This window comes from Ciconia boyciana, chromosome 4, assembly GCF_034638445.1.
Source record: "Ciconia boyciana chromosome 4, ASM3463844v1, whole genome shotgun sequence".
Classification (NCBI taxonomy): Eukaryota; Metazoa; Chordata; class Aves; order Ciconiiformes; family Ciconiidae; genus Ciconia; species Ciconia boyciana.
Window position 1 is genome coordinate 53,464,206 of NC_132937.1, and position 18,794 is coordinate 53,482,999.

The 18,794-nt window shown below is 34.2% G+C and overlaps 1 protein-coding gene across 6 annotated transcripts in view; it reads left to right on the forward strand.

The window, feature by feature from the left end:
- CNTLN (centlein) overlaps window positions 1–18,794 on the forward strand; it is a 199,375-nt gene that overhangs the window by 139,285 nt on the left and 41,296 nt on the right. For all 6 annotated transcript variants that reach the window (XM_072860344.1, XM_072860352.1, XM_072860350.1 and 3 more), the window contains 2 exons: window positions 1,261–1,354; window positions 2,002–2,225. In XM_072860344.1, coding sequence (XP_072716445.1) covers window positions 1,261–1,354; window positions 2,002–2,225 — 318 coding nt within the window. The remainder of the gene's footprint in view (window positions 1–1,260; window positions 1,355–2,001; window positions 2,226–18,794) is intronic.

Below are 18,794 nucleotides of genomic sequence, written 5' to 3' on the forward strand. Positions count from 1 at the left end.
ATTTGCTCATCATCTGCTGAGAGCTCAGTTCTCTGTAACATGTAATCACCATTTCAGACTAGCATCGGTCATCCAATTACACGTCTTCAGTGTTTGTAGGATCTTCTGGTCATACTGATAGGGACTTAGCACTGTTTTCCATTGTTGTCTTTGAGACATGGAATAAAATAATTAAGAGACTACTCAAAGGAGACAGACCTACAAGAGCTTGACCTCCTTTGTTTTCCTTTGCTTTGGTTTTAATCTGAAAAGTTGGCACTTGTATTTCTTTTCTTTTTTCCTAGCATATCCTATTTCCCTGTCCTTCAAATTGTGTGGTGATTGTACAAATCTAGAATTCATGGCTAAGCTAACCTACCTATCTTGTCAATAATTTGTTCAGTGCAGTTAATAGATAATCTGTTGCTGTTTACTCTTTTAAATTTGATGAACAGCTATTTTAGTTATGAATATTTCCAGAAATATGTTGCATGATATCACATAGAAATTGCACATTGAAGACTTTAAGAATTGGATAAATGTTGCAGAATTCCAGAACAAAAATGTTTCAAAATACACTGATCATTTAAGAGCCAGGGAAATAGTACTTTGATTTTGGAGTAAGCCATGCTCTGGCCATTTTCATTTTACATATTGCAAGCAGCATTCTTCTTCAGCCTCTGCTTCTGTCATGGAACATTTGATAGGTTCTGGAAAGATCTGATTTTTCAAATCAGGTATTTGAAAGGCATGCAGCTGACTTTTGTTAAACCCTGTACAAACACAGGGATTGTATTTGCATGTTGATATATATTCATGCATCTTCCAGTTACAGGTCAGTGTCTAATCTGATCTTTCTCCTTTTGAACTAATGACTGCTATTCCTTTTTATTTTCACTTCAATATCTTGAAAAATATGATATTGTAGGCTTTCAAGTAATACACACCATCTTTTTTCCCTACGAGTAAATTCATATCTTTTCTAAAAAAATAATGCAGGCATTAACAGACACTTCATTTTTCTCTGGGATTCTTTGGAAAGGGTTATGATTTACCTATAACAGTTTGTTATTTCTTCTACATTTGATGGGAAAGACAGAAGTTTGTACTTTTCACTGGCTGATGGTGTAAGACTGATTTTCAAATTAAACTTCACTAGAATTTTGTGTATTATTTGAGGTAATTTTTGTTGTTTCAATTCAGACTGGAAAACTTTGGAGTATTGTGGTTGGTGTGCCAGAATGAAGAGTTGCTAGCTCTGTGCTTGTGTTTTTTATTTAGGGCCATTCACAGAGTAAAGATCCAGAAAAGTTACATTCCAAGAGGAGGAAGATCTGCTGTCTCATAACATCTTATCCATCAATTCTAAGCAAAGGTAGGAATATTATATATTTTTGGCAACATCATAAGTAAGATTGACAAAACATTCCTGCCTGATACTCCAAAGCCTCTTCTATACTACACAAACCCACTTATATGCTATTGCAGGATTTGCTGGTTTAAATTTGCATGAGTATATTTTCAAAGATTTAGCTCATTATTTTAAAGTGAAGTTGTCATATAAAAAGTGACTGTCAAACAGCATTTTTCACACAGTTAAAATATACTCTATTTTTACTAAGTCCCACCTGTTGAATCTACTGACTAAAATAAGTCTTTTCACTATCTTTTGTTCTTGTTTGCCCCTTGTAGCCAACACAGCCATTTAAACAAAATCAACGGTATTTTGGCTTAGACCTTAAAAGAAATCTGGTAACAAAACACTGAAGCCTCTATTTCTGGTAATACCAGTCAGAAACTTGAGCCACATTTAACTTCCAAGTCCTTGTTGAGTTTGCAGTGTTGGCACTTCAGAAAAAGAACAACATAGAGCACTTATAGGTTAACTGAATTAATTTATCAGTTTGCTTACTGAGAAGTATTTTAGAGGCTAGAACAGTGTTTTGAAGGGCCAAAGAAAAATCAGAAATCATCTTATTTATGATGATCTGTCAGTTTAGTAACATACCATTTTATGTTTAGTGAACAGAACAAAAAGGAGAAACATCATTGTCCAGAAACCGGGCTACTCTGTTACTCTACTGCAGGAAAGAATTAAGTCATTGCAGCAGCAGATAGCTGTTTTGAAGAATGAAAAAAAGACAGCAGTGTCTTCTGTGAAGGGATTTAAAGAAACCAATGAAAAACTAACAACTCAGCTACATTTGGCTGATCAGAGACTTCAAACTAGTAAACTGACCATAGAGGTAAAGTACTTTTCATTATGGTGTCTTACAATGTTCAGCTTAATTCTGTTGTAATTCTGTGAAATTTTGATAACATTGATTTTTGTCTCTTAATGTTATGATCAAAATTATGAAATATTCTATATTAGCATGCTTTATATGAGATTCTGAATCAGTTATTATGTACACATGATATTCAGGCCTGCTTTACCATTGTATCAACCCAATTCATTAATACTTCTGAAAAAGAAGTGGTCTTCATGCTCACATTTTACCTGCATTCAAATGGGTGAGGGAAATTTCACTTTTAGCTTGTGGTCTGAGAACTTTCCTGAGAATCTGGTCAGTTCACATGAACTAGCACCCATTCCTCTGTGAAGAACAGGCACTTTTGGAGAAACCAACTGTCTCCATACGCCCCAAGAGTGGAGTGCTCAAGGCAACTGGAGTTTTCCTCCAAAGGGGGCTCAGACCAGTTCCATATCTGTTTAATCCCATTTCTCTCTGTCAAGGTAGAAAGCTAGAGAACAAGATTTATGAAAACAGAGACTAGTAAACTATTTGGTTAACAGCCCCAAAGATGCCAGCTTTCTTCTCTACTTCAGTCTTCATTCGTACTTAATCCTTTCCCATACTATTACTCCTTTCTGGTTTTCCCCATTCTCATTTATATATATGTATTTTGTGTTAATCTATATGCAGCTCCTCAGCTGGAATTCTTTTCTATTCATACAGTAGTGATTGGTCTGCCCTTTATAGAGCTGAATCAACAAACACTTTTGCAGTAATTGTCTCCTGTTGGTCACACACACATCCTGCTTCCAGAATTATAGTGCTACAACAGATGGACTTGCTGGAAGGAGGCAGACATTAAAAAAGAAATCAAATCCCCTCCCCCTCAAACTTCTCTGCATTTCTGTCTTTGCACAGAAGGCAGAAGCAGTATCAGGAGCAGCACTTTTCACTTTCTTAGGGCTGGGGAACTGCTAATTTCTAGAGGAGGGAAAACCTCATTTCTGTTACTCATTTTGCATAACTATATATATGTAATGAATTGTTCAAAAAGAGTTTCCAAGGTCATTGGAACCAATGGAGATCTGCCTATCTCACAAACAGTATCATAATGTAAAGTTTCATGGACAGTATAAACTTCACAGAGAGTTATATGTGTAATTTAGGTAAAATATTCTGCTTGCTCAGACATCTTCATGATTTGCCTTCCTGGAAGACTACACCTTAGGTGTCCATAGGAGAGCAATGTGAGAAATAAAATAAAAAAGGCCATTATCAGGAAACTGTTTAAAAAAAAAAAAAGGCAAAATTTGTGTTAAGATAAGTGCTGCTGTAATGTAAAAGACTGACTAAAAGTGAAATAGCGTGGTCTTAAAACCAACCCAGTTTTCTTTCACTCATTTTTTCTGGAAAGTTTAAAAAAAAAATTAAAAATGGTCACTGTTCTATTCAAAGGGTGGTGCATTCTAAGCAAAAATAAATAAATGGCGTTGCAGGTACTCAAGGAAAAATCTTTATTAGGCATGCACATTTTTTTCCTTCTCAGCAACGAATTCAAATTCCCTTTCTTACAACTAATTACTCTTCAGGTGCCATACTAGTGCTACCAAGTGGGAAATTTAAAGCAGAGGCTTGGGCTACTTGCCAAGTGAAAATTAAGGAGCTAAAGAACCTACACAGTCACTGCAGGGTACATGCATGTTTTAGAGAGAGAACCATGATTCAGACAGATCAAATGGTTGTAAAGCACATATTTGTGTGGGGGTTTTGTGTGTTTTTTGTAAGAAATACTATCTAGAAGTGAAGTTTTAAGATATTGCAAGGGAAATGACTTTATTGTAAAATATTTTTTTCACTAGCAACAACACTGTTGTCATTGTTTCTTCTCAATGCTTCTGTTACATTAGATTTTAGAATTTTCTTGCACAGGTAGAAGGTAAAAAACAAGCTAACAAACCATGAAAAACTAAAAGATTGAGACAATCTCTACATTTAGGGAGACTCGTAAACACTTCAAGAGTGTCAAAATGACTAGTATCCAGAAATAAGCTTCCATATGTAATCATAAAGTTCTGAGTAATGTTATATTAACAGTGAACTTGTGATGCTGGGCTAAGGTAAGTATAGCAACTGTAAACATTAACATCATGGCTTGGACGAGATGCCATGTTGCCTGAATTTAGGTAAGAAAATATATCCATTAGCAGACAAGGGCAGATGTTTGTGCAGTCAGTGCTTCATTATAATCCCCAAGGAATCTAGGGCTAGAAGATCGACTCTGGATTTAAGATTTAAATGTTCCAGATGTTCATTTTGAGACAGATTTTACAGTTCATACAAGCTAAGGACTGTCTGGCATCTGTTGATTTTCAGAATGTATGTACATGTATGGTTTTGTGTATTTTTCTTGAAGATACACACAGACATGTATGTATATATGTATATATTTGTCTGTCTGCTTGTAGGAGTTCAGAATGCTGGATTCAAGTTCTTTTTTTGTTTGGCCTTATCAACTCTTTGCAGTAAAATAGATTTCTTGCTTTGTTTTTTTTTCTGCAAAAGCAATTCTTTGCATATTTCTGCAGAAATGACTGTAAAGTGACGGTACATGTGAGAATGAAAGCTTGCATTCTGCAAGGATTCACATCAACACTGAGTCAAGGCCGTCTGTACAGAAGTACAGTAGTTACATTTTGCTATTACTGTATAGAAATCACAGCTGGAGCTGATACGTAATGTAGAAACAAAGGGATATAGCATTTCCTTAGTTTCTTAGAAAATCACCTGAAACGAATTGTTGTAAAAAGCCAGGAAAAAATTTTTTCTAAGTATTCCCCCCTCTACTCATTTCTATCACTAAATGACTGCTTATGAGAAAAGTGTATTTATTGCATACAGCACAGTAATTATAATTAGTTTTATGCAGTAGGTGTCATTCTTGTTGCAAAAGTTCAGACAAAGTGTATTGAATAAGAAATTAAAATCATAAGAAAGTTAAGTCATTAGTGCTTATCTTATTCATGTCAAAGCCACTCACAGGTCGACTGATCAAAAGTACTGTAGGATCTTTTGCATCAGTTCTCCAGTGTTTCTCAGATGATGTAACAGGAAAAGCTGCAATTCTTAATGGAATGCCCTCGGCATTTGCAAAGTGCCTGTGTAAGTCTACTTCAGCAGGAAACATGAATCTCAAAGAATGGGAGCAAGTCAACCAAACACTGACAGATCCTTTGGAGAGGATAATGTGAGGGCTTAAGTAAAGTTCTTCAGATGCATTCCTGCAGATATGTAACTATGTTTTTGCCGAATTGGCAAGAAAAGCTTTTTTTTTTTTTAATAACATTTTAAAAATCTCTCCAAACTTTACTTTAGCCATTCTATTTTCAATTTTCTTTGAAATTTAAGGAACTTTTTTGCCCTGAGCTCATACTGTGCTTTTAAAATACAATTTTCTTGCCAAAAGTTTGTTTATCTAGTGGATTATCTCAAGCATAGAAAGGTAGGAGCATGAAAAGCAGAAGAGTAAAGGGCTAGAGAAAGCTTTTTATTCTTTAAAGTTTGTTTGTGGCTTTCCCTACATATTCTCTTGACTATCTTTTACTGCCCAATCGATCAGAGAACAGCTCAGAATTCAGAGTTGCATCTGCAAATTCAGCACTACAGCTTCACTGTTCTTATGGTACAGAAATATGCGTAAACCAGCCAATTTAGCATTATTCAATTACACTGAAACAAAGAAGAAACTGATGAATTTAGATGCATTGTAAATTACTGACTTAACTATTATTTATACAAAGATATCACTTTGATTCTAGTTTTCATGAAGGGATTATTCACTCTTTAAAGATATATTGTTATTTACATAACAATTTTTGTACGTCTATGGTTTCCTTAAAGTAAATTTTAGGAATAAGCTTGAAATTATAAACTGAATGCTGTTTGTAATTACCCTGCAGTAAGCTAAAACTGCTTTTGGAACTTCTTCACTTTTGTTCATTACAGCAAACATGTAACTGTTTTGACAGTTTTTTGGGGCTTTCTACATAAACATTCTCCAGTTAGAAATTCTTATAGACACATCCAATTGTTGTCTCCCAAAACACTTCTGCATGTGTCCTGGTTTTATCTTTTTGACTCCTCTTTCATGGAGATACTCCAGAGCATTTGTGCTTTTTTTTATTAAGTTCATAAGAAAGCTTCTGCATTCAGTGTCATCTTTTCTAGATTAAGTGTTTTTTTTTTCCTCTGGTGTCATGAAAAGATATTTTTCATTATGTACATCAGATAATACTAATCATACCTACAAAATATCTGAATGATAAAATTTTAGAAAAAGTTTTAGAAGAATTAAAATTTGGAAGACTTCTATGTTAAGCATAAATGGTAATTTTTACAGATAAACTGTACAAGAGATGACTAATACATCAGTAGTATATGCAAGAATTCTGACTTTCATATATAGAAGGAGTAAAAACAAAATAAAAACAGCTGCTGTAATGACCTCATATTTTAATAGATAAAAAATAATCTAATAACAATTCAATTTGTTTCTGCTCTGTTCAACAATGTCCATTTCCTTTCTTACAGGGCATACTTAAGTCTGGAATATCTTACTTTTATCCATCTTAAAAATAAAAATAAAAAATAAAAAAGCTAAATATACCCCTTTTAACACTTTTGACAAACACAGTGCAAAATTATTTCTGCAACCATCCACCTTTAGCACCGAGTGTAATGAAACACTCAAAGAATTCTTTGAAGCTGTTTAGGAAAAGTCTGTTCCCAAAAACATAAGGAGAAATGTGATTTCTCCCTCCTCTCCTTCTTTAGAAGTGTATGGATTATCCTTTCCTAACTGCTTTGAATAAGAGTAGTCTTGGTTAATTTGCAGGAACTATAATCTTTGGGCACAATATTCAAAAAGAAGTAAAGATAGTTTCTCAAAAGTATTTAAAAATCAAACCAGCAAATTTTCTATTCTACTTTTTCTTAAAATGCAGCAGAAGTGAAAAGGTAAACCAGAAGGGATAAAAGTGTGATAAAGCAGGATATGCTGCCTGACCTTTCCAGAGTTTGCAAATACAATCTAAGACAGCAGAGGTTTATCTAATAATTGAACTAAACTATGTGCCAGGATGAGACTGAGGTCTTCTCAAAATTTGATTGGGTATAAATTCTATGTTTTTTTCTTCTGAGGTCACACTGCTGTTATCATTGTGTATGCAGGCCTTGAAGAGACCTCTTTGTGGGTCTCTGCACGCACACCCCCCAGTCTATGTATTCTTGAGAGAAAGCCATTCTTCCTGGACTCACCGCAGTCTTCCAGACCTGAACAACATTATCTGTAGGTAGGAAAAATTTTCTGTAATGTATTTCAAACTTAAACATTATGGAATTTAAATTCAATTTCTGGGCCCTACCTGTAGATTTTGAAGGCTTTGAATTGACAATGTTGAGAAGAATAGTTTTGTATAGAATTGTAGAATTATAGAATTATTTCGTATAGAATTATAGAATTGTAGAAATAGAACTGTAGTTTTATTAGAGCTTTGCTGAGCCTAATAAATTGAAAATCAGGCTATGACGTCACACTTATGAAGGCTGGAAACAGAAACAGACAATGTTCTGTGACTCTGTGAGACTAGAATTCATCTTTTTCAAGTGCTAGTCCAAAATTCTGCCTGGAATGAAACATGATCAGCTAGTCAAATATGTTTGTTCAAACTTTTTGGTTACTAAATGGGAAAATCTCTATATAATTTTTCCTCTAGTAAACTACTGATTCAACATTGCTGCTGATATAAAACACTTCTCAAATTTCTATTTTCTACTCTGTCAAAGAAGTTGACTGGAAATAAAATGAGGAATTGCCAAATGGTAAACATGAAAGTAACTGGCCTTTTAAAATGCATCTACTCCAAAATTTTTTTTTATTATTTTACTTATTTTTATAGTGTGCTGCATTGAAAACTTACAGCATCCTGAAGTCAGTTCCGTTAACAGAACTACACTGTAAAATATATTTATCGTGAAACTGTGCTTTCATTACAAAACAAAAATAAAGCAAAATACCTTTTACATTTATATTGATCTCTGAAGAAAAATTACAATAGACTTGTTGAATTATTGATGAACAACAGTTGAAGTATATTGCATGTAGGAAATTAGTCTCATTCATAAATTAAAGAGAACAGTTGGCGTGAACTAGAACTATGAGAGTTATATTATATTGCTGTCAAAATGAAGTAACTTAGAGATAGGTAGATTCTAGAAAAATATATTATAAAGAAAAAATTGTGGAGACTGCATGAAGTTAATAGAATATACTTACAACCAATATAGTTTATATTGCTGTATCATGTAGAAATCCTGAAAAGTTTACTTATATATTAAAAGAAAGAACGTGTATCACAAGGATTAGCATGTTCTTGCAATGTTACAAATAGAGGTAGTACACATATCTATAAGCATATCTAATATATTTATATCTGATAGTATAATATAGTAATAGACTATACTTGTACATATAGTACAGTAAACAGTGGAAGATATCATCCTGTAATTTTTACTTTATGGATTTCATGTGATATGTAGCTTATTTTTCTTCACCTTCCCTGTGATTTGATCAAACTTTCCTTGTGCATTGAATCTTACCTTATTATTAGACAAAAAATAGAACTCAGTTTGCAGTTTCTTCCCCAAAAATTTCCTGAATAAGATACTATTTGAGACCTGGAAAAGCTCAACAAATACCGTCATAATAGGATTTCCTTTTGTGCTCACAGGAATGTCTTCATTGAATTCAGTGTGATCTGCTAATTTAATTAAAGCTAAGCATAGAGCTAGACTGGGTTCTTGAACCTTCTACTATGTAAAGTTCTGTGGATAATAAAAGGTTTTGTCAGATAATATTTATTCACCATCAAATCTCACCCCGAAAGATCAATTGATTTGGGAATAATTATTCATATGTATACAAGAGATTACATTTCAGCACTGGCAGTCTGATTTTCTCATAGATTGTCATAGAAAACCAGTTTGGGTTGCAATTGGATCAGTACTCTTAGGCTTGTTCACTGGAGTGGTCCATGAATTATTCATTATTAGTAACTACCAGTATTAACTATGAAAGTGATTTACTAACCATTTTATACATGTGCTTATTTCCACTGAATTCAATGAAATTTCAAGACCTCCTGGGTATGGTGGTAAAAATAAGTTTTATTGGCTCTAGTCTTGAATATAGACCTCTCTATGGTGAGAGGTTCTTTTGTGTTTTGAACTTGCAGGGAAGGAATTACAATAGAGGATGTAGCTGCATAATTTTTTTAATATTGTATGATTTAGTATTGTGATAGACTATGCAATAACACCTCTGTGTGCCATTCTATATAGGTGCTACTAAAATGCAAGAAATAGATGCCTTGCATTTCTATCAGCTGTATATCCTACCTTGGAAGTTTGAATTCTCTCCCTTTGTTTGCAATTGTCTGTTTCATGATGGTTTTTTACCTAACAATCTCTCTTTTCTCTCTTTCCTGGCCTAGGTAAAGGTTTTCCTGATTATGTTCTTATGACAAGTTTTCAAGAGAAATTGGGGAAATACTTTTAAATTCCTTTATATTGTGAAGGTTAAGTGAGTTGATTCTCCTCCGCTCTCCTAATGCATCCTTTTACCTTACTTCCCTTTCCTTTGCTCCTGTCCTAATGTGTTAAATAAATTTCCCTCATTGTGAAGTTAGGGAACATCAGATTGGTGGAGCAGGGTGCTCAGTGTGGTTAGCAAGGTAGATGCACGTAATAGGTGAATCGGTAAGAGATGGTTTCGTTCCTTATTTGAGGAGTTGGATTTCCTAAGAAGTTGAAGGAGAAGGGTCATGTGATTGCAAAAATGGCTCTATGAGCTGAAAGTATCTAGAAGTCTTAAGCACATCTTAAGCTTATAAGCACATCCACTCATTTTTGTTGCGTGCCCCTGTGCAACAATGATTGCTTGTATTAAAATGTACATAGGAGATTAAATTCCAAAAATTATCTTCATCATGATTGGTTTTACTTAGTATTTGGATTGGAGCTAAGCACTGACACAAGGAACACAGTATAGACTCAATGTCTCAATTCATGCCTTAAGGTTAAATTGGTGCATATAAGTACCACTTAATCATTTTGACTAGCTCAGAATCTCACGTACCATGAAATTAATTTTTCAGTTGATCCCTCACATAAATGATAACATTATTTTTTTCCCCCAAGATAATGGTTTACACCTTACACATCTATTCTATTTGGATATACTATGAAATATATGACAGTCTTTTTGCTGTTTGTTTTAGAGGTAAAATCTTTCAATCATTTTTTAAAAATTAGTGGCAATGTAAAAAATCCAAGCCAGTGCAAGAGGATATCTTCAGTCATTGACAGCTATTCTAAGCTTTCAATCATCCACCAGTGGCTGATTGGAAAGTATAGATCATTATGACCTCACAGTGTTTTTAATGAGGAAATCATTACATCATAATGAAAACCAATACATTGCTCAAGTTCCTGTTGAGCGAGGCTGAATGGCTGTCTCCTGGGAACCAGGGACTCTGAAGAAAAATGAGAGTCCTAGTAGGTACTGAGCTGAGCATGAACTCCCATTGCCATTGTGAAAAACACTAGCGCAGTCCTTGAATGTATAAACTGGAAGCTATACAACAGGAGCAGAGAGAATATGTTTTCTTTCACTTGGCATGATTTGACTGCTCCTAGAATACTCTATGTAGCTCTAATACCAGAATCCAGGAAAGAGATTGATGGAGGTAAAAAGCATTAGAAGAAGACTTATGAAAAGGATTTGAAAATATACCATTACAGAGAGCAATTTGAGGTTTTCAGAGAGTAGATTAAAAGGTAACTCCAGTTTAAATATCTAAGAAAAAGAAATTTGCTTGTAGAGTCTTCAGTGTAGCGAAGGAAGATTGAAAAAAAATTCAAGGACACAGAACTGAAACAAGATAGAATCATACCAGATATGAGCTGTGTAATTTTTATGTGACTGTAATTGGCCATTGCCAATTGGAGTCAGAGAACTGCAGTGATATTGGACAATTAATCTAAGAGTTAGAGAGAAATCAACTGCTTATGGTTAGCAGTGGGCAGAGTCTTTCTGAAGGGAATAAAAAAGACACTATTCTGTAGGAAGCATGAAAAAAATAGAGACAGGAAGAGAGAGGATATGTTTAATGCTGTGAGCTGAATTCATGAAAAGAACAAACAGGCAGGTATGTTCTCAACTTCAGTAATATTCTTCTTCACTTATCTGAAGAACTGATGGAAGAAATGTGTGTACTTCATAGAGCACAGCTGGGCAACAGTACTTTTGTGATGAAACCCAGAATGCATTTAATAGTGCTGTGGAGAAGAGATGTAAACATGGATGATAAATTTAAGAAAAGTCAAACCAATGTTTTATAAGGGTCTAAATGAAGCCAAGGAGGAGTGTTCTAATGATGTTCAAACATCATGTTATAAAGAGGAGAAATTCTGAGGCAGAGGAAGAAGCCATCACCACTCAAGACATACAAATATAGTCATGGCACAGGGAAAATGGATGAGACAAAAGGAGTAACCAAAAGGAAATTAATGTTCCACAGTGTGCAACAGGAACATTAAAAGACAATTAGTCTTTAGCAGAAGAAATGCAAAAAGAAGGAAAAATAGCTTTTGTGGTGTAATGTACACAGAATTTAGGATTACATTGGTCTGGTGCAGCCCCTTAGAGTTGCTGATTGCAGAGCTGAGAGAAGACTAAAGCTCTTTAATTTAGGTAGTGCATACACTGGTAAGGAAAATTCAGAAAAGAAAAAGATAAATCACTGTTTTTTAATATTTCTTTCATATTCTTTTGTCTACCTGTAGGGTTGAGTGTAAGGAAACAGTTTTTTAGTGAGGTAGTAGTGAAATACTTAAAGGAGAAAGATTTTCATTTTAATTTGGGGGCATAGCGACAGATTAATCTTTTTTGAGTCAAAATCTTGATAAAAGACTCAAATTGAGATATTTTATTAAAGGTTTGGCTTCCAAAGAATAAAAATACTTATTTTTCAAAGTATTGTTTGCAATAGAAACTTTGGCAGAAAAAAAGAAAACTAAATTTACTATGAGAAACAAGTGAGGGAAAGGCATTCTGATAGATAGTAATTTCAATTGAAAATCTACAGGTGCTGCAGTTACTTGAAGAGATAAATTTTACAAGCTCTGTCACTAAAAAATAAAGTTAAGATAATAATGAGGAAAGCTAAGCAGTAGGAGACATAAATTTCCATTGTTTCCTATACTGAGGCCTGAAACGAGAGGTAGTATATAACAATTTACAGTCTCAAGACCTCTACTTCGAGTAGTTTCCCTAAAGAAGAGAAAAGGTTTCTGATGTTCTATGTTTTTAATGAACGTAATTTTCATAAGAAGGCATTACATATAGCTTACAGTGCATTTTATTGCAGCCCACTGTCATACATATTACTGTGTACAGTTCAAAAAGTACTTGCATTTTATAGTAAATTCCTCAAAAGATTATGAATATTGGGCTGTCCTGACTGTGTTTATATTTTTCTGTCAAGAATTGTAAAATTTTAGTCTCATTTCCATTATTCAGCTGCTGCTTTGTGGTATTTCTTACTTTTCATAAAAAGGAGTTTAAAAGTTTTTTATATATACAAATATATATTTTCTTATTTGCATATACTCACTGTGTATCTCTAGACTTGTCTTTACACTGGAAGATTTTGTAGTAGACATCCGGTGTAGGGTATTCAGTTTATATATGTCAGATCCTCAAGGGCCATGGCTTTTGCCAGGTGAAGCACTTTTGATTTTGAGGCTGAAGAAACACAGTGCTATTATTGATCTGTGCATGACACAGCCTGTCTCTCTGCTGGCAGAGTGTAGCAACATTTATCCAGGAATTTGTGAAATGTCAGTCGGATCATGTTCATAAGGTAAACTGTGCAAAAACCAGGACCCAAGCTGAGAATCCATGAGGAATTGGATGTGACTCTCTTATTCCTTCGTCCTATCTTCTAGGTCAGCCAAGTGTTATTTGTTAAAACGATGTTTGTGTTTTGTATTAGGTGTTGAAGAAAGTATGATTATCACTAGGAACACCCTGTACAAAATAGTCATACTATTGTTTTACTCAGTTTTTTAGGTCACTTGGGAAAACAATATTTTAAGTCAGTGAAAGTGATCTAAACATTGCAAGTCTATAATTTCTGTTCTGTTTGTAACAAAATAACAGTTCCTGTACCGCTCCAACCAGGAAACTCTGCTTATATTCTCTAAAGAATTTAAATTTTCCTGCTTCACTTTGCCTTTAGAGATGTGTGGCGATATATGTTTGTCATTAAGATCTCAGTAGACAATAGTGGTGAGAAAGGGTGTGTGACACTCAAAACCGCCAAAATACTGATATTTACAAGTTTTGTTTCTTTATAAATTATGATTGAAAAAGGCTGCACATTTTTGTTAGTATGAAAAGCATGTCCTAAAAAATAATGAAAACTAAGGTAAATAATAAAAAAGTAAGCTTCCGTATACTATTTATCTATTTGTAAAGGGTCAAATGTCACTTTTCCAGACATTTTTTATAAGTAGTGTTTCAGCAATAGACTTGCTGTTATCTGCAAATAGATGTTGCACCTTCTCATGAGAAAAATATTGTTTGAAAGTGCAAAAAAGATGCAAAAAGCTGCAATTATTAATTTTCATTTTCTGTTTCTAAAACAATTACAACAGTAACAATTTGAAAGTTAGCCATGAAGGAAAAAAATAATTATTGTGATATTTGCCAACATTTTTCAATTCTAAACATTAAAATCTTTAGAAAAGTCTCTAGATCATTTGATTTAAAAATCAGTTACTAGTTAAGGCAAGAAGAAACAGGTTTTATTGAAGTTAAAGGTTTGAGTTTGGCTATCTTTGTATTTTTTCCCAAGTATAACAAGGATTTTCTTTTATTTCTGGAAGCTAATTTCTGTAGTTTGAATTCCACAAGACCAAATCAAGATTTAAATGAAATATCACTCGTGAATGACCACTGAAATGTACTTAGTCTGTACTTTTTAAAATGTTTTTCCCATGTTTGTACATAAAATTATAGTAAGCCAAGAGGGGAAAAGTTGTTGGTCATGAAAATGTATTTGCATGCATAATGCATGTATTTTTACATGTTATCCCTCCCTTTATAAGATTGACATATGTGAGATGCAAAGTCATGAGTTGTGGAAAAAGCCAAAATTGCAGTTGGTTAGTTTTTTGGAGGGTTTTTTTGGTTTGTGGATGTGTGTGTTTATTTTGGAAAGATCCACATGTTGGACAAATACCAGTGTCTGTTTCTCAGGAACATGAAGATGGTATTTCATAGCATGAAGGCCATCTGCTTGTCAAATCTACTGCTCTTCATAGTAGAACCATTGCCAGCTTGTCAGGCATTATTTCTTGCAGAGGATTTCACAGAGGACATGTATTTTGCTACTTCGCAGTGTCAAGGCACTCTGTAAAATATTGTATCTTGTTTTGGGCACCACACATAAAATACACGTATTGGAAGAAAGGAACAAGAATTCTAAGAAGTTTTGAACATGTTAGCTAAGAGAAAAGATTGCAAGTGTGTGATTAATGAAATTATAAAATAACAGATCAATGGTAAAGACTGAAGGAGTTTAATAGCCACTTTCCAATGCGTAAAAGATTATTTAAAAGGGCTAGTGGTCAGTTTGTGCTTCCATCTCCTTTAAGTAGAGTAGATTTAATTTTTCAACAAAGATGATTTAGATATAAGGCAAATTTTCCCTCTGAAAGCACTGAAGAACTGCAAAAGGCTGCCAGGAGAATCTTCTCTGTAGTTAAACCAAAATTTTCAGGAATAATCTACTTATACTATTTTTCACATGTGCTAAATTTAATGTATTCTTGACATCATTACCAGCCTTGTCTTGCAGCAACTATTTTTTTTGTCCTCATTCTCAAATGGAAGGACTTTTTTTTTTTTTTAATGTAACGAGCACAGGAAAAATATCTTAATACTGAAGAGTTTGAACAATGGAGCTAGCAGCTAGTCCTTGCAAACTTTTACTCCTTGGACACCAAGTTCTCCTTTTCTTCCATGCAGCTTACTACTCTTTGGTTTCTAGTAAGGTGTATCAATGATCAGAAAGCAAGACCATAACAACAGCTCCCACATCTTGTCCTTGGGGGAACAATGTCAGAAAGAAACATATTTGGTCCTAGAGTTCTTTTGAACTCCAGATTTCAGAAGGGGAATCTTCTTCACCAGTTCAGCGCTGTTAGGTCTTCTGCAAAGCACCAGTTTCCTTGTTTGACCCTATTTTCTTACCCATTCTGCACTGTGATTTCCTTGTCTAGTTTATTGCACAAAGGGAATTGGCATTTTTGTTAGAGCTCGCATCTTACTCCAACCTTCTCATTCCCACAATCCCTTGTTTAAGCTTGTAAGTTCAAAGTTAATGCTGCTGCTCTGTTGTCCTGGCTACTCCCTTTCACTACAGAAAGAAACTTCAAAAGACACATCCACAGCCAGGAGTACAAATAAGAAGAGTACAGCCATTCTCATCACTTTTCATCGTGACCAAGGAAGATGCATGAGCCTTCACACTGCATTTGATTTTTTTTTAATCTTTCTAGGCATAAAGGAATGGAGTCAAGAATTAAGGCATCTTCAACAGCAGTAGAAAAGGAAAGTGTTACAACTAAGACTACTTCTGAGACAAAAAAATGGTATCTAGAAACTACACCAGAGATTCCTTTTTAAAAATGGTTATGTACAGCATTTCCTCCTTGAGATTGTCCTCATTTTTCCCTGCCTTATACCCCAGTTGTTGCAGACAATGAGTACTGGCTCACAGGATTCTATGGCATCCCTACAGAAGTTGGACACTAATACTCTCCTTGTAATCCTAAGGGAAGAGTTTCTGTGGTTGTGAAGCCATGTTTGTTTGCATGAAGTGCCTGGACCTCATGGACTCAGTTACTGCTAGAGGAGGTAGAAGAATGTTTATACTTCCTTACTAATGCTTTGCACCATCTGATTTGCTCTCCTAAAGTTTCACTGGCAATTAATGAGCTAATCATGGACTGTTCCCATAGCTTGTGTCATGGTCAGGTTTATTTTGCATCACTCCAAGCTACCTTTGATGCCCAATGTGGCAAGAGCTTCTGTTTCTTTCTCAGTAATGGAAACTATATAACTACCCATAGCATGTCTCACAAGATTCACAGACACTGGAAAAGGATTTACTCTTTGGTGGCTGAACTGGTCTGCTTCTGCACAGTCTTCTGTTCATTCATAGATTCAAAGGTGGTGCTGTGGTCTTTAGGGTATTACGTACACCAAAGAGAAATGTGTGACTTTGTCTATACTCTTACCTCAGAGTAGCAAACAGAAGAGAATGAGGGAAGTGCTAAGAGACAGCAGCTGTAGGTCTCGTTCAAGCTGGGACATTGAATTGCAGGGATTAGGCACAACTACAATGTTGTCCTCAAATTGTTCATGTATGTGAAAAGAATTAATTGCCCAAATGAGTCATAATATTTATGATAATCATGATAAAGGGAAAGCATATTTCATTTTATATATTGGGCTGAAAACATGGCTTTTTCTTGTGATGGTCTCTTCATCTATTTAATATATAATGTAAGGAATACTTTACCCTAAACTGTTCATTTATGCCTGTAATTTTAGCAAGGGTTCCAGTGATAACATAAATTACAAATTAAAGATAAGACTGTGGGGGTTCATTTACAAGAATCCAGGGATGAATTACCACTTTAATTTATATGCAATACATTTTAGAGGTAATTTTTAAATGCAACTCATGATTTTGAAAAATATCCCTGTCTTCGCACCCCCCCAATGTCTGTCATCAGCTTCCTCATACCTCTCAAAAGTGTGTATCAATATGCCTTTATTTTCTTATATAGAAATGTAAATAATACATTAATATTTGTACAGTATCACCTTTACGTGACTAGAAAAATTCCAGGTTTTTTACCTTTTTTCTTAACCCTTTACTGTTTATTTGTATTTTTGCTCTGCTCTATGAGAACATTGAACTTTTCCAGTAATTAAATTTGTTAAACTGTTTACACTTAAAATGTTTTGCTTTTACGCAGCTGTCTACATAAAAAATATTTAAAAAGCTTCTGAGGACATTTTTGCAGCTTTTGTTGATATCAGAAGCAGTTACAAATGAAGTGTTTAAGTAATTGTATAAAATGAAGTATACAGCTGTATTTTTAAGTTTTGTTCCTTGAATATTGCAACCCATTTCTGAGAATAACTCTGATGTACCTTTTTTTAGTAATTTTTATCTCAAAACACTTACATCACTTCATCAAACCTTTGTATCTTTTAGACATGTTTTCTGTAAGTTGACAGAAAATGGTCTTTAACAGTTGAAAAACTGAGATTTAAGCAAACAAAAACAATATATAAAGAGGAGGCCAGAGCATGGGAGATGGAACAGCTTTCCCTACAAGCATGGAATTCCTGCCCAGTTGTATTTGACATGCAGAAGTATTTCAATGGAAAATGGTTTACTCTGTAAAACAGATGGAAACGAGGAGAGGTTAAATTAATATTTCACCATTCTTTCAGCTGTTTTGTTTCTTTCTTGCTTATGTATTCTTTTAAAAATAATTTTAATTTTGAAAGATATAAAGCTGTATGCTTTGGAACTCAGCGAGTAAATCAAAAGAAAGTTTAAAAACAGTCTTTAAAATAGCATTTTCATTTTGGTTTCTTTCTATTTTATGTGAGCTATACGGAAAACAGATGGAAGCATTATTAATTTTTTCCCCCAATGAGTTTTAGTGCAGCATATTTGTATGTGTTATCTGAAACATATGAATACTTAGTATTGCTGCTGTTAAATTCGTAATGAGTTGTAGGGATTGTGAAATTCCCTGACTGGCTCTCATGCAAGTAGTTCATTTGCAGTGCTTAGATGTGTTAAGATTAAGCAGGGGGAATATGGCAAGCACTATCCCTGACCCTAGATGAAAAATTCAAATTTCTTGCTTTATGAGTTTGTCCTAACTCTCGTGTTTGGTGAAAATCAGATAAATACTGTGTAACCCGGCAAAGAATCTTGCAGTAAAACCTGGTCCTAACTATAAAAGATTGCATGGATTCCTTGTCTTATATTGAAAATTTTCTAGTAAGTACAGAGGTGTGGAGATCTTGGGGCAAATTTTATGCATCAGATGGAACTCTTTGCTCATATATAACAATACTTAATGTGCACAGGCATGTTAGGTGTTGGAATACCCAAGTCAACTTGTATTTGTTTAAATAGCAATGGTGGGTACATGGAAACATTAGTTTTGGACTTCAGCCATATCTTCACAACTGGCTTGCTATAACATTCAGATATTTTCAAGTGGGACAAAATGTTGTGAAATGTCTCTGGTTATATTTTAATTTTTAATTTAATTTAGTAAAACTTCTTTTAATGTACCGTGTTGTAGATATTAATGTAGATATATAGATATTAATACTTCAAATAAGTTAAACTAAGT